The sequence below is a fragment of the Triturus cristatus genome, chromosome 8 (assembly GCF_964204655.1).
Source record: "Triturus cristatus chromosome 8, aTriCri1.1, whole genome shotgun sequence".
Taxonomy (NCBI): Eukaryota; Metazoa; Chordata; class Amphibia; order Caudata; family Salamandridae; genus Triturus; species Triturus cristatus.
The window spans coordinates 181,938,799-181,955,164 of record NC_140591.1 but is presented as its reverse complement, the minus strand read 5'-3'; the positions used below and the strand labels follow the sequence as shown (position 1 = coordinate 181,955,164).

Genomic DNA, 16,366 nt, shown 5'->3' with positions numbered 1-16,366 from the left:
TACTACACCTTATGGGTTAGTTGCTCAAGACTGGATCCGAGTCTTCTGCCGGAGGAGCGCAGACGTTGCCCCGATATGAATTGCACTTACCCCACACCCGTTCCCACTTTTTTGGGACACCCTCTGTGTGTAAAACCAGCTTTTTTGGCCACCATTGAGCTATCCATATCTTGACACCAGCGTCTATGCTGGGGGGCTGTTGGCACGCCCCAGTGTTGTGCGTTATTGCGTTTTGCCAACATGATCCCTAGGGTTGCCCAGTCTTGTGCTGCGTGGTTTAGGTCAGTTGGTTTCCAGATATTGAGGAGGCACCTTTTTGGTTCCGGGGGGACCTGAAAACCACACACCCGAGTAATTGTGTCCATTACCTCCTCCCAGTAGTGTGGTATGTGGGGACATTCCCAGAACATGTGGTAGAATGTGCCCCATGTCCCACATCCTCGCAGACAGAGAGGTAATTCAGCTCGGCCGATTTTGTGGAGCATGGTTCTAGTGTAGTATGTCCTATGTAAGATTTTCAGCTGCACCAACCGTAGTCGGGACGGTATCGCCACCTCCCTTGGGGATGCCAATGCTTCTTGCCAGTCCTGGTCGTCTATGTCTCCAAGGTCCGCCCGCCATTTGTCTCGTAAGGCTAGCGTGGGATCTTTCTGGTTATTAATAAGTTTACGGTAGGTGAGGAAAATGGCCCTCTTAGTGAGATGGTCTGTAAGGAGACGGTCCTCGAGTGGGGAGGATTCAGGGAGAACCGCGCCTCTAGGTATGGCCCTTGTAAGTGCATGTTTGATTTGTGCGTAGCGAAATAGTTCTGTGTCAGCCATTTGATATGTCGTTTGCAGTTGAGCAAAAGCCACTACTTCTCCCTTTTTCCAGAGGTCCCCGATTCTTGAGATACTAATCAGGTCCCACTGCGCAAACCCTTTACAGTTGCGCAGCGCACCAAGTCTGGGTGTATCCCACAATGGTGTGAGCCGTGTAAGGACTCCCTCCCATCCGAGCGCCCACTGCGCCATGTACCATGTGCGTATTGTATGCGCCGTGGGACCCATCCATGCATCTTTTTAGGTCTCGCCTTGCGAACACAGCGCGAAGCGCTGCAACCGCCAGCGAGATCTATTGTTGCTGACTTGCCTCGGAAGGGGGACAGGAGATGTGCACGCGCAGGCTCTTAGCGGATTTGAATTGGTGTACGCGCTTACAGCCACGCGGCGTGCACATCTCCTGTCCCCCTCCGACCACATGTCAGCCCTGTTGGAGCGGCCCGCTCAGAATGCCAAAAGGATGCTGTGCCTCGATCAGGCACCAACAATAGACCACACGGAGCCCCCCAGCCCTTCTTCACTCACCGGGCTGCTCTTCTGGGGGGGCTCCTCCTCGCGGCTGCAGCACTTCTCTTGCTGGGCTTCCCTGGAGCCCAGCGCTGCCGTGGGCAGCCTCGGCCAACGCAGTCAGTCTCGGCCGCCGCAGTCAGCCTCGGCCGCCGCAGCCTTCACCCGGGCCCCCTCCTGGAACCCGGGGCTTCGCTCCACTCCGGTCGCCACCGCGGGGCTCTCCCTTCAGCATGGGAGCCCCGCGTTAGCATGGCACGCCGTTTCTCTTCCTGCCGGAGCAGGCCCCACCCACGTCCCGGGCAAGGGCGCCTGACTTCCGGCTTGTTTTGTTGGTTATCGCTGCATTGATCTGTCAAACTAGTAGTAATGAAATTAGTCCACAAAATCGGCGTTTAAAAAAAATGTCAGGTAATGCTCGCTCACAATTTTTCTCATTACGTCCTAATTTGCTACGCAATTCCAGTGTCCTCGTTTACAATGCAGGATGTATTTTACCCTTGCCACGCATGATCTGTCACCGAGTAAGTAGGTTAAGCCCCACACATAATATTGCAACTATTTAATGTTATGCCCAAACATTGTTTTGTTCGCATATTCCCCTGTATGCCATCTCGTTTGACAAGGAGTTGCTGTTTTAAAAAGATTACAGGTTTTTATTTCTACGGCGTCGGAGCGCACGCTTTGAGGAGACCTCCCTACTCTGGAGCAAGCCCAGCCTCGGGATGCATTCACTTTCCTGACAACGTGTTTTTTGTGTGTTTTTTCCCACGCGCGAATCACATGCACCCCTGCCCCAGTTACAGCGTGAGAACCAACAGGTACTCCTGTGGGAGATGTGTAATGCGGACTCTGGTGCTTTTTACAGAAAAGAACGACAAGCAATTCCGCCATAGTGACAATACAAAACGGGTCTTTATTCAGGAGAATTCACGTGGGGCAGCAGGTGTCTGCTTAATCAGAAAAAGGCTACAAATACGCATAAATAAACGTTGTCTACTATGCTGTTTGATTGGTGTCTGCAGGATACTTCTGTTCAGCTTAATGATTCCATCAGCCTGAAAAAAAAACTTTAATAAAATGAATTACAGACAGCGAACATTGTACAGGAAGGATTTTGTTTTTTTTCATTAACGACGTGTGATCGGACTACCAAAGAGTCAGATAGATGTCTGTGCTCCAAGGTGTAAAACAGCAGATGCCGTTGGCATCCGGTGTCTTGTTCTCTCTCTCTTGCTTCTCTCTCCCCCTCTTTCTTCACTCTCACTTCCCACCGTATCTGTCTCCCCGGCCCCCACCAAGTCTTCCTCTGTCTGCTCTCTCTCTTCCTCCTCCTCATCCTGGGGCTGTAATAGGGAGCGGGGTGGGCCCTCTCTGAAAATGCGAGCTGGAGGTGACGTTAAGTGTGAACCGAGAGAAGAGGCGGGAGCGGGGTGGGCGGAAAGGTAGAGGGTCAAAGGGGGCTCTGGCTCTCAGAGAGGTGAGAAGGGGCGGGCAGCAGTCTGAGCACAAAAACAACACCAGAGCAACAGGCAGATACTCCGCGGGGAGCCTGGTGTAAATTGAAGAAACGTACACTTCTTAGCACTACAAAGCAGCCGAAGTGCGCCTTTCACAAGAGCCAATAGCGGCTGCCATTGCCAGTTTACCAGACGGGGATTAAAGAAATAATTCATTGTCACTTTAATTTGTTTGCTACATGTGAAGGCTTTCCTTCCTCTTCTGTTTGTCCCGACTCTGGAGCATGTGCGCATTGCTATGTCCTTGCAATGCTCACTTTCTCATGTGTTCTTTTTCCCCATTCTCTTTGTGTTGCCTTCTTGCTCGTGTGCTTTCTCACTACCAGCTCTACTTTCCTCTCTTTAGCACCTTTCATCCCCACGCCCAGGGGTTTATTCCACCCCTCGTCCCACTATGTTGTTTCCCCCACCCTGCCCCTTGTAACTTCCCTGCCACCCTCTTTAAAGATAAAAGAGCGCTCTCAAGCTTTTTTCCCCAACTCGGATTGGTAACTAAAAAGAACAAGCATTTGCAATGCAATAGGTCTCGCATTTACGTGAGTTTGAGCTATTGACATAGCAAATAACAATGCCTTTTATATTTGTTTTCGTTTTAAAAACATAAATAAAAGGCATTGTCATTTACAATGCCAATAGCTTTAACTTGTGTAGCTGCGAGACCTATTGCATTGCAAATGCTTGTTTGTTCTTGTGGTAAAGCGCCTTCAGGGATCCTTCGGTCCCAAGAGCATGCCGGTCGAGCCGGAGAGCCGGTTCCTCCTGTGGGGCATGGAGCCATTGGTTCACTATAATAAGTTGTGAGGCCCAGTAATAGTCGTATGCTAGGCAGGGCTATTCCACCATCATACCAGCTTCTAGTAAGTTTGGACAGGGCTATGCGGGGGGGGTTTACCACCCCAGAGGAGCAGTCCCACCTCAGCCTCGACTGCCTTAAAGTAAGAGTCTGGGACCAGGGTGGGTGTGTTTTGCAGAGCGTATATGAATCGCGGGAGAGCCATGATTTTAAATAAGGCTGCGCGGCCTAGGAGGGTCAGAGGCAGTGTATGGCAGTGTTTTACGTCGTTCTTTAGCCTCCGGAGGGGGGGCTTAAGATTTCTCTCGTAAAATTGGGCAGGATCTGGGGTAATGTGGATACCCAGGTATTTAAAGCCGTCCTTCCCCAGCTGTATCGTTACTCCCTTGGGTAGACGTGGAAGGGAACCGTGGAGGACAAACAAGACCGACTTCGCCCAGTTAATCGTGCAACCTGAGCATCTGCCATAGGCGGCACAAATGTCTAGTAGACAATTGATGGAGCGGCTAGGGGAGGACATATATAATAGTTTATCATCTGCGTACAGTGATATACGGTCTTCCCACCCCTCTGTCCACCTCAATCCTCGTATCACTGGGTCGCTTCGTACCCAAGTCGCGAGGGGCTCGAGCACGAGGGCAAATAAGAGCGGGGACAAAGGGCATCCCTGTCTGGTCGCGCGCCCTAGAGGGAAGTCCTCAGAGATGCGCCCATTGACCACAACATGCGCCAAGGGTTGTGTATATAATAACCGAACCCATGCGCGAAAATTGGGCCCAAAGCCAAACTGCTGGAGGACTGCGAACATGAAAGGCCATTCCACCCGATCAAAGGCCATACTGGCGTCCAGCGATAGAATGACTGCTTCATCTCGGAGGGTAGACATTCGAGCCAACACCCCGTGGAGCCGTCTTAGATTCATTGCTGTGTTGCGGCCAGGCATAAACCCAAACTGATCTGGGTGGACAAGGGACGCGAGATGTGGCTGAAGCCTAGTGGCATGTACTTTAGCCAAGATCTTCGCCTCCGCATTAAGGAGCGAGATAGGACGGTATGAGGCACAATCCTGAGCAGGCTTGCCAGGTTTTGGGATCGCCACCAAGGTTACCGTCCTCTGATCCCTGGGCAGCATTCCCTTCTCCAGTCTGTCTTCGTACATTTTCAATAAGTGGGGTCCCAGTCTGTCTGCATCAGTTTTGTAGAATTCTACGGGGATGCTGTTGGGACCTAGGGCTTTGCCTGATTGTTGACCCCTAAGTGCAGCAATAATTTCATCCACCGTAAATGGCTCGTCTAATGTGTCGGTGTCCTGGGTTGTCAAAGTGGGTAGCCGAATGTCTCTGAGAAAATCTAAATTCTCCGCCACTGTGGCGTTTGTGGATGGTGTATAGACTGCCTCGTAGTGTCTTGCAAAGGCTGTCACTATGTCTTGAGGGTCCGTTATGTCCTCCCCGGAGGGTAAATGTAGATGGGCGACTAGCACGCTTTTTCTTGTCTAGCCAGGCAAGCAACTTACCGGCCTTGTCCCCTATCTCATAGATTGTGTGTTGTGTTTTTCGGACTCTCGCCTTGGCTTCCTCCCATGTGTAGTCCCTATACGCTTGTTTGGCCAAGTCTAGCTTATGTGTAGTCTCATTGTCTGTGTTCTGATGTGTTCGTCTTCTGCTAGGCTAACCGCGTCCTCTAGTTCTAGCACTTGTAGGGCCCTGTCACGTTTGTGCGATGTTCTTACGGATATTGCTTGCCCTCGTAGGACTGTCTTGTACGCCTCCCATAGAATACCAAGGGAATCAACTGAATGTTTTTTTTCTTGAAAATATTGTTCTGTGGTTTTTCGCAGCTGTTTCCTAATAGTCGGGACTTTTAAGTACCCCGGGTAAAACGGATTAATGCATTTGCGTCCCACGTGCTGTGACGTGTATGTCACTAACAAGGGTGAGTGATCGGATATCCCTCTAGGAAGGTGTGTGATCTCTGAAATTGCTGCTAGGCTTGTCGGGGATGAGAGTATGTAATCTATCCTGGACAAACTATTGTGGACACCTGAGTGGTATGTGTATAGGCGCGCCGCCGGATGTTGTGTATGCCAGACGTCTATAAGTCTCAATGCTTCCGCAAAGTCGCGCAAGTGTGTGGAGGGCCTCCCTGGGTCTCGTGATGGTACCCTATCCTGTGAGGCGTCAAGTACTGCGTTAAAGTCCCCTCCTATAATTAGTTCCCCCGGGGGTAAGGTGAGCAGAAACCTACCAAGAGCTGAGAGGGCCAGTGCATGGAGCGCGGGCGGGACGTATACTGTAACTAAATTGTATGCTCGGCCCTCCCATTGACAGGATAGTGCCTCAAAACGCCCCTGGTCATCCCTCTGAGTGTCCTGTATTATCAATGGACAGCTTTTACGTATTAATATTCCCACCCCTCTGGATCCTGTGGTGAATTCAGAGTGTATTACCATTTTGAAACCCCATCTGTCAAGCGCTCTAGTGGCGGTCCCTACCAAATGGGTTTCCTGCAAGAGGACTACAGACGGAGTGTGTCTCTTAAGATGTTGTAGCACGAGCCCTCTTTTAATTTTATCGCCTAGGCCGTTGACATTCCATGATATGAGAGTGAGGGGGGGCAGGGCTTGCGGCTGTCATCCAGACAAAAGTGCGGGGGGGGCAGGCTTCTTGGTGCCCCGGGCTTCAGGGCCATTCTGTGACATTGGATTTATGTATGTGAGATGATGGGCTCCCTGTGTACAACCCCAATGTACTTGGTACCAGCATAGAACAGGTGAACATTTCTAGGAAAACGAAAATAAAAATTCGAACAAAACCATAATCAAAATCCCCCCTTCTATCCCCCACCCTGCCTCCCTGCTAGATGGATTTCCAACTACCCGCCACCCCAACTTTGCAGAGCGCTTTAATCCCATGAACAGTACTTGCGTGTGGGAGGAGAGAGTATCCAGGGCACGCCAGACATCCCTTCCCTCCAGGACGTTGAAAAAGTTTTGATATTACGTTAATCAAGGCATCTTAAACAGAGTTTCAGTAGGTGTATTATGTCTCTATTAGTTCACTGCTGGTCCACCACGGGCGATCCGTATCTCGGCCAGGGCTCTTGGTAGGAGGTGAGCAGAGGTGTCCTCTCTAAGGTCTGAGCTTCACCGACTTGGTGACCAACATCCAGTGATGGTCAGTCCTCTGCATCCGTATGGCGGTGGTCGAGTTCCTTGTCCGGGCGTCTCTGGCCGGGTGTTGTTGCTTCAGTTGCGTGACGTTGTTGCCGCCCATTGCCGTGTTGAGGTCTGTTAACCTGCCGCCAGCCCTCCAGCCAGTCATGGGCGTCCTCCGGCTTGTCAAAGAAGAGGGTCTTACCGTCTGCCACTACCCGCAGTTTCGCGGGATAAAGCATGGAGTATGCCAGTTCTCTGCGCGGAAGTTCCTTCTTGACCTCAAGAAAGCTCCTTCTCTGCTTGGTGACTGCTGCTGTGTAATCTGGAAAGAAGGAGATGACGGAGTTCTCTATACGCAGAGGCGGAGCCGCTCTAGCTGTTTGGAGAATGGCGTGGCTATCTCTATCCTGGCCAAAATCAGTCCAGGGGGGGCGCCAGGTTTTGGCTTACCCCCGGGTATTCTGTGCGCCCGTTCCACCGAAAAGAAGCTGGAGAGACCCCTCGGCTTGAGGTGATTCTTGATGAGGTCTTCCACGTAGAGGTTCATGGCCGGCATCCCCTGCGACTCCGGAACTCCTGTGATACGGACGTTGTTGCGTCTCGATCTGCCTTCTTGGTCATCCAGTTTGGCTGCTATTTGGCGGTTTTGTGCTTTCAAGTGTTGGACCTGTCGCTGGAGGCTGGCTGTATCCTTTGCGAGAGACGCCGTCTTGGTTTCGACTTCAGTCATTCTGGAAGTCATCTTCTGAAAGTCTGCTTGGAGGAACGATACATCAGAGGAAATGGACCCCACTGTCGTCTGGACGCTCGTTAGAGCGGACATGTCTAGCAATGTGACTTCCGGCTGGCCTTCTGGTGTGGCACCCACATCTGTGGGTGTCCGCTGAGTGGTCGCTTCCATCGCGTCTTTAGAGAAGGCATATTATCTAGTTTGGCTTGCTGGGTCGCTCTAGGCGCCAGGTGTCGCCCAGGCGCCAGGTGTTCTCACGCCCCAAATTGTGCCCCCTCAGTGCAGTCAGGCAGTGTTGAGTTGGTTAATGTTCCGGGGAGCACACTGGCACCCACCACCAGATCAAGGGGTCTGCAGCCGGGACGCCCAATGTCCTTTTTTATGGCACTCTCCCTCCAGTCACCAAGACCAATCGCCACGTTAGGGGGGGGGTCCCCGGGGGCCGCCGGTGCCCCTCGCCGCTTCAACCCCGTACCTGATATCTCCTCTGGCGGGGGGGACCTCGAGCCCGTGGTGTCCTTTCCGGGTCATGAAGCGGATCGTCGAGGCTCCGCCGGGAGCCGTATATGTCCACTTGTCAGGGTGTGCGGAGCGCAACTGGGCCCCTCCAGGCCGCCGCAATGCCGGTATGCGCCGCGGGGGTTCCCTCGGCCCCCAGATATGCTTCAGTGCGCAAATGCCCAGTCGACGCCTCCTTAGTGGCGTCGTGTCACTGGGCCGGGCGGGCCGCGGGTCTCTCAATCACGCGAGACCCCGGCTCCGCGTACGGCGGCAGGCCACTCCTTCCCTCTCGATCGCAGAGCGATGCGGCACCTTCGATTCCGCATCAAACTTGAGCAGCACGCTCCCTAGGTGATCCAATGCCCAGAACTGTCCTGGGGGTTAGTTTTGAAGCAGGATAATTGCCCGGATTAATTAGGGATGTTTTCGTGCTGGCCGGAACTCTGCTAGGTTGCAGCCATTACGCTCGGCTGCAAGCCACGCCCCGACAATTATTTCTTAAATACAAAGTCAAAACTTCTGAAGAAATGTAGCCTCTAACTGTTTCCACGTGATCCTTCCAATTGATGTCTTCTCAATTTTTTTAGGTTTTATTTTAAATGATATTATTTGTGAGAAGGTATGACATTTGATTTTATATTTTGTTTGATTTTGATGGTTGATACTGTGTTATCTTCTGGATCAGAGCTCAAATATATTATTAATAAATGATTATTATTGAAATGGTGACAGATCATCTTAACCGGACATGTTGTCAGTTTCACGTGTTGGAGTACTGAATAGATACACCCAAGGTTTTTTGTCCTACCTTCTGAGAGGCTGTAGTTTAGTGAATTGGTCCTGGACATGTGCCAGAGCAGACATTTTTTCCTTCACTTCGAGGATGCTGGCCTTCCAGCACTTTTTTGCCATTTCTAAATTGGAGTTGTTTGGCAGGTGCTCTTCGTTCTCTAGCTGTTGGCCCTCATGACGTTTTTGATCTCTTTTGTCCTTTAGTCCTGCCTGAAAATGAGGTCCTCACTGTGGAGTTGGAGACACTGTTTGGTCCATGTATGTGGTAACTAGTATGATCTAGTCCTCTCTCCCAAGATCTGTGGGTGTGTTGTCTTGCTTTGGTAGTGAAAGGAGGACAACCTACATGCATCAGAATTCCCTGGTTTAGCCTGGCCTTTGGTAACTATGATCAGGGATGCCTCACATCTTGATTGAGGAGCTCATTTGGGAGACCTGTCCATCAGTGCTTTGTCAATCCCACAGGAGATCATCATAGCACCTTTCCTGGCGCTCTAAACAGTTTTCTTATCTTTAGCAGCCATCCTTTCCTCAGCAGTGTAGTTCCTCGCAGACAACTTTGTCATGTTCTAAATCAACATTAGTGGAGCTGTAGACTTCTTTCACCTTTGAGACTTAAGCCTCTCTTTGGAGTTGGTTAATTAGTCTACAGTGTCTAGTTAGTAGCAGCTCACTTATTCAGCCTGAATAGTTATTATGTAGATGCCCTGAACAGGCAGATGGAATTTGAGACAAGGAGCGATCAACAACATGGTGGGGTGTTTTCCCTGGTTAGGAGACCTAAGACATCAATCTCTCTGCCTTACGTTTAAATAGGAAATGCCCTCGGTTCTACCTGCAGCAGTTTCCAGTGGATCGCTATCCTTAGTAAAAGGGTGCCTTATTTTGGGTACCCTGCATGGCTACATAGCTCTTCAGTTCTTTCAGCTTTCTTCATGACATGATTCCTTCTTTAAACCAGTCTTGGTATTGCGAATTCATAATGAACTTCAACCCATATTTTCTCCCATGGTGCGCTTATATAACTCTTTTGGGACTACAATTGTTTCTGAATTGAGAGTATATTTAGGTTCTTCCATTCCTGCAGTACTCCTATTATCAGCTTGCAGTGTTGGTGCACTGCAGATGCTCTTTCTATTTCCTCTTTTCACCTTATTTTTCCTTTTATCCAAAGGTAACCTCAGAGTTTAATTTGCCATAAGAGATTACTCTCCCATAGTTACTTTGATCATGCCCTTCAAACAATAGGAGATTTTACACAGTTAGTATGCTAGAACGGTCCTAAGTTTCCATGCAGATTCAGCAGAACTTCCAATCAATTGCGGTGTCTGCTCATCTTCCCTGCTGTGCAGATGGGGATCTATCCGGGTGGGGTCCCTTTCCTTCAGCTGCAGTCGGATCAGAGGTATCAATCTTTCCTGGCTGGCTCGCCAAAATGTTTTACTCGACTATGAATTTGCCTTGAAAAAATAAAAGGCAAGGGTCGTTTGGCAAAACAGGAGCAGTTGGTTTAATTAAACACTTTGGCCGGGAGCACAGTTCAAGAAATGGGTCTGAGGACTGTCTCAAAGTGCAATCAATCTGAGCGAGTTTTTATAAAGTCTTTGAGTAGCATAAAAATACGTCCGGCGATCCTTGTTCGGTAATAGAATGCGGGCCTTGTCTGTGGAGTCATAAATAAGGCCCCTGGTAATAAATCCAGTTTATCTTATATTTCTAGGTAGAGTGATTACTTTAATTTTTTCAAATAGCTTTATTCGACAGTTTTGTCATAAAACCAACATACATTACAACATAATATTAAGATAATAAATATTCTGAAGTCTAAAACATTTAATAACAAATTAAACAGTAGATTCTGCCGAGTAAATTATTTCTAAAAACAATTTCATAGTTGTACACTCAAAATATCCCAGGCAATTCATACCATGGTTTAACTTATCTTCATGACTGAGACTAATTCAATCAGACAACCTGAGACAACGCCCTAGATCTAATGGTCCAGGCCCAGCCTAAAAACTTAGCCATGGCGATTGCTATTGGCTGTGATGGGTCTGTTGTGAGGATTCTTAAGGCCTCATCATGCTTCCTAAAGCCCAAAAGCTTACAAATAGGTTTAACCCACATTGCACGAGGCTTTTTATACAGTGGGCAAAAAAACAACAAATGACTAACAGTTTCTAGCTTCTCAATACATTTTGGGCAGACTTTCATATTAACCCCAACCCAGTTGCCAGAAAATGATCGAACGGGTAGGGTACCAATCCTCATTTGGAAGTATAACTTCCTGTCGAGAGGTTTCTCAATAAAGTCCCATAAAGGTTCTAGTGCAGGTTTTAACTTCAGTTCAAGGAACCGACCAGACAGTTGTTTTACTGCACCCTTCGCTAGTGTTGATGCAGTTATCATATCCCAATACATCTCCTTCAATATCTTCCTGGATGGAAAAGAAGCATTTTGGGGATCCTCCCAGAGACCTCTCAGACCTAGGTTCACCAGCAACAACCTTATCTCCCCATGCCATTTAATCCTATGAAAACAGTCTGTGTCCATTACATCTTTTAGTCCTCTTGCGTAATGTGAAAGTTCGACCGTACACCACAATCTTCGCCAATATAAAAGAGGGCGAAGTTTAGCCAGATCCCTTATTGTTTTCCTTCCCAAGTCAAACAATAGTGGGCACATAGGAGTACTTTTCGGAACGCCGGTAACCTTGCGCAAAAAAGAATTTTCGGCAACTGTCATGGTAGATAGATTCTGGAACCCCCATAATTCCGCACCATACAGAGTGGAGCTTAGAACTTTCAGACCATAAATCTCCAACAATGGGCTAATTGGTTTGGAGAAAGAGGTTTTAAAGTTAACTGTGAGAATCCCAGCCTGTTGCTTATGATTTAGGGTAGCTGTATTAATTTGTTAAAACCAGCTCATGTCTGTCATGCATAACCCCCAAATACGTAAAAGCATCTACTTTTTCATGAGGGACATTATTCATAAAAACCTTGCCCCGAAAAGATTTGTGCTCATTAAATGTCATAAATTTTGTCTTCTCTGTATTGATTACAAGACCCCGGATCGTGCAGAAGGCCTCAAACCTACTAAGGGCTTTTTGTAAGCCACTAGGGGTCTTAGAAACTAGCAAAGTATCATCCGCAAACATGAGGATAGGTATGCGTTCTTTCGCCAGCACAGGGGCATGGGTGAGGGTCTCCAAGAGGAAATCAGCCACCCCGTTCATGAAGAGCGAGAACAGGGTGGGCGCAAGCACGCAACCCTGGCGCACTCCCCTGTCAACGGGGAAGGAATCCGTGACCTCACCCTTTGCCCCCCACCGGACCCGCGCATGGTTATCCTCATGTAGGCGGATGACCAGAGACAGCAAATCATCAGGCATCGCCATTCCACTTAGGACACCCCACAGCCTACGTCGTGGCACCAGGTCGAAGGCTGCTTTCAAATCAACAAATACCACATACAGTGCTCCTTTCCCCAAAACCACTGTCTTCCAATATATGTTAATGAAGCGGAAAACCTGGTCGATGGTACTTGTACGGGGTCGAAAACCCGCTTGCAGTGGGGTAAGAATATGTTCATCATCCATCCATGACTGAAGCTTCTGTAAGATCAGTCTGCCCATGATCTTTTGGATGGAGTCTAGAAGACTTATTGGTCTATAGTTGGCTGCCACGGATTTATCCCCCTTTTTAAAAACCGGTATTATCTCTGCCCCTTTCCAAGAGGCCGGGATTGGAGCCCCGCAAGCAATAGCATTTGCTAAATATCTTATGTACAAGTGCCATGAGGTTTTGTAATTTAGAAACACATCTCCTGGAATGTTATCTATGCCGGGAGCACGACTAGGGACAATAGTATCCAAACCCTATCTACATCCCCTAACGTAAACACCTCGCCAGAGAAAAAAGTTATATTAATGGGACCCATAGACTGTTCGTCCTCCAAAGAAGCATACTTAAACGTATCCCAGACTACTTTAGGGTTTCGTGCCACACATGCTTCCTTAAGCTCTATCCATCTTGCCTGGTCCCAAAGTTTTTTGGCGGATTTGACTGCTTTTTTATAGGAGTCCCGTGCCAACCTTACTTTAGCTGGGTCACCCTCACCTATAGCTAGCCTCAAGGTTCTCCGCAACTGGCGACAGTTACCAGTGAACCATCCCTCCGTTTTGTTCTTCTTACCCTGGCGGTGCTTGACAGGCCTGCAAAAAAACAATTTTAATTGCTCAAACAGTGCTGTATGCATCTCGGTGACATGGGTCAAGGGAATCTGGCTTCTTTCACCAGGACCCCAAGCTTCCAATACCCTGTCCACCTCAATGTTCATCGCTGTCAATGTTTCCTGGGATCTTGAGACATTTTTCCATCTCAGATAACGTGTGTCATTAGACAATACCAGGTCACTGGCTCCTTGTATTGGGCTAATTGGCATAAAATCACCTAACAACCCAACCATTGTGACAATGAGTGGGTCATGGTCACTTTCTACTCTGGTAACTACGGCCATATCCCTCACACAATGCCACAGAGGCAGGCCTACCAGGACATAGTCAATGCGACTGGCCCTGCGCCCATTATTAAAGGTATTAGCCCCCTTCCTATCAGAAATTGTACGCCCATTTGCGGCCCTCAGCCGTTGCCCGATACACAGCCCTTTCAATTGTATTGCCGCCTCTGACCATTTTTTAATTGGCTCAACCTCAAGTGCGGGTATACCCCAAGTTTCATCCTCATCCTCCGTTAAATCTTGATCCTTTTGCCCCAGGGGTTCAAATGTAGTGTTGAAATCCCCCACGACCAATGGGCGACAATCTCTTGGTAAGTCGTCCAACAACTTATCCAGGTCAGCTACAACGTGAGAACGTCGCCCACCAGGCAGTCCTCTAGCATAAACATTAAAAATACATAAGCTAGGATTTTGTTCTGAGGTAATTTTTTTTTTTATCGCAAGGATGTCATTGCTATTTATGGGTATTTGTGTAATTTTGCACCTGAGTGCCTGCCGTACCCAAATAACCAAACCCCCCCCATTGGGCGACCCTTCTCTTGTCTTATCGCAGGGACCTGGAAAGAAAGATACCCTAAACGAAATAGGGGCTCTATTGCCCAGGATTCTTGGAAGAAACATAAATCATGGGTATCAATAAAATCTAACCATCCAAAATCTACTAATTTGGAGTCCAACCCTGCAATATTCCAGGATAGCAACTTTAAGATTATGGGTCTATGGAAATCCGAGCTATTTAGCATAGGACAACCCATAAGAATAGGGGGGAGACCCAAGGTCATGGTCGTCCCCATCGGCAGTACTGGCTCATTACCCCCATTTTCCCCATTAGACTTCCAACTATCATCGGGTGGAAGTTTTTTTACTAGAGTCCTATCTAACAACTGATAAAGTACAGTTGGGTTTCTTTGGTCCACTTCAAGCATCTTCGGTCCACTTCGGGCATCTTCTGGCCTAGATCTGGGGTATTGGTACCTTTAGGAATACATTCCGGGTTATGATGATTAGTCATGATTTGTAGCCAATCACACTCCTCTAGGCCAGATAAAACATCAAACCTATTGCCTAATGGAACTCCGAATTCCCCCCCAGGCCGCCCTACCAATCCATTCCTACGTACCCTAGTTTTCCAAGGGCCTAAAGGGGGGGCAGGGTAGAAATATGTTAAGGGAAGAGGTTTTATCCTAGAAACCATGCCCTGGTGATGCCTGTCACAAATATACTCCCCAGTACTGGTATCCCCAAAATTGATGATAATACAATCACCCTCAATCGTTTTCTGACTTGGCCCAACCCAATCCACCCTTCTTGCAAATAGAATTTTAGCCGAAGCTCCAGGTGGAAGTGTTTGATTCATGTTAAGCCAATAAGTGCACTTGTTTTTTAGATCAGTATAATCCTCACGTTGTCCTGGTCTCAATGGGGGAACCCCCGTCAGAATACACACGTAAGGAGTATTTGCAGGGGGAGGTCTATGCGTGGAAGGCTACCTAAAGAAATATCATATGGAACCCTGCTGCCCCTGTGTAAAACAGGGGAGATTAAATCAGGACCGTCCTGCACCACTCCCTCCCTACATGGATCCTGTTCTCCAATTGCAACATGCGAGGAGGCCTGGGGGATAGGAGCACTCACAGTTGCGGCAGGAATGCTTTCAGATACCGCTATTTGTGAGGACTGTACTATTGGATTTAACCTTGAACTAGTCTTAGTGTTCCCCACCATGCACTTCCCACTACTTGCACTGTTCCCACTCCTCACACTATTAGTAGTTTTAACTTCTACACCTTCAATTTGATCAAGTCTATTTTCAATGGAGATCAATCTTTTATAAACAGGGATACAAATTCTGTTAACTAACAGTTCAATTTTATCCCATATAGCCTGTGTCAGGTCAGACGGGGTATCTATCCCTGTATGCACTACTTGATCTACCTCAACCATCATTGGAGACGGAATCTCAGCACTATTATCTAGAGACACCAATTTACCACCAGACGATTCAGCTATAGCATTTAGCTTCTGGGTTTTTGCCTTCCTGCCCTTCTGGGCCGTATTCCCACTCTTCCTCTTAGTTACTGGCAATGGGTGCACTGGTTTTACACCACGTTTGAGGCGAGCCCTCGCATTTCTCTCCATAGTGTCAGGCGAGATACTACCATCTAGAGAGCCAATTCGACCTTCTGATGGACATGCAAGTGTAGATATAAACTCGACCCCCTATGGGATTCGCTAGGAACTGAATATACCCTAGCAGTGTGAACTCCCTGGTCAAAACCAATACGCTCACCTGGTTGAACAACTGGGCCAGGGATAGTGATTAGGAGTGACCGAGGTACTGGTAGACGAAATGGGAGACACCCCCTCAGCTAAAAGACCCATTGAGGACCTTCTATTGGCCACTATATCCAATGACAATCTTTTTTCAGTGCGGTCAATTTCGTAGGCCAGAATTGAGGAAGCACACTGAGCATCATTGTTTCATACTCTTATATTGCTCACATTTTTGTTATCGTTGCATTTCATTTTTTTTGCATTTTAATACTGTATGTTTGCTAACACATGATTATCGCTTACTGAAATTATTTTGGGAAATTTATAAATCAGTTGTTTTTATTTATTGCTTTGTCAGCCTTAAGTTAAATGTAGAACACAAAAGAAAAGTGAGAAGGAGGTTGCTTCAAAATGTAACTTTGAATTCAGCTGCCGATACAAAGGATATTACATCAAAAGAAGAGAATTCTTCGAAGGAAGACATTCTCACAGGTATGTGGTTTAAGTTTGACTATTCTCTTCAATTTCCCATTTTATTGCTTAAAGTGCAAAAATATTTCAAGGAACAAGCTGTTAAAGCAAAACCTAAAATTTCCTAGTATTCGGCATGTGTTGCTTGTAGATGATACTCGCTTCAGACTTGATCCTCTTAATTCTTTTATGGGCATATGAAATCCAGCTGATGGCATTATCTAGGACAATGTTGTAAGTGAATCGAGCAATTGGTATCTAGGCTGGTAAGGGGCATCT

The 16,366-nt window shown here is 47.9% G+C and overlaps 1 protein-coding gene across 3 annotated transcripts in view; it reads left to right on the top strand.

Annotated features, from left to right (window-relative positions):
• The window catches only part of LOC146801783 (E3 ubiquitin-protein ligase TTC3-like), a 1,211,260-nt gene that overhangs the window by 502,894 nt on the left and 692,000 nt on the right, over nucleotides 1-16,366 (top strand). For all 3 annotated transcript variants that reach the window (XM_085621275.1, XM_085621274.1, XM_085621273.1), the window contains exon 26: nucleotides 15,975-16,108. In XM_085621275.1, the coding sequence (XP_085477401.1) occupies nucleotides 15,975-16,108 (134 nt within the window). The remainder of the gene's footprint in view (nucleotides 1-15,974; nucleotides 16,109-16,366) is intronic.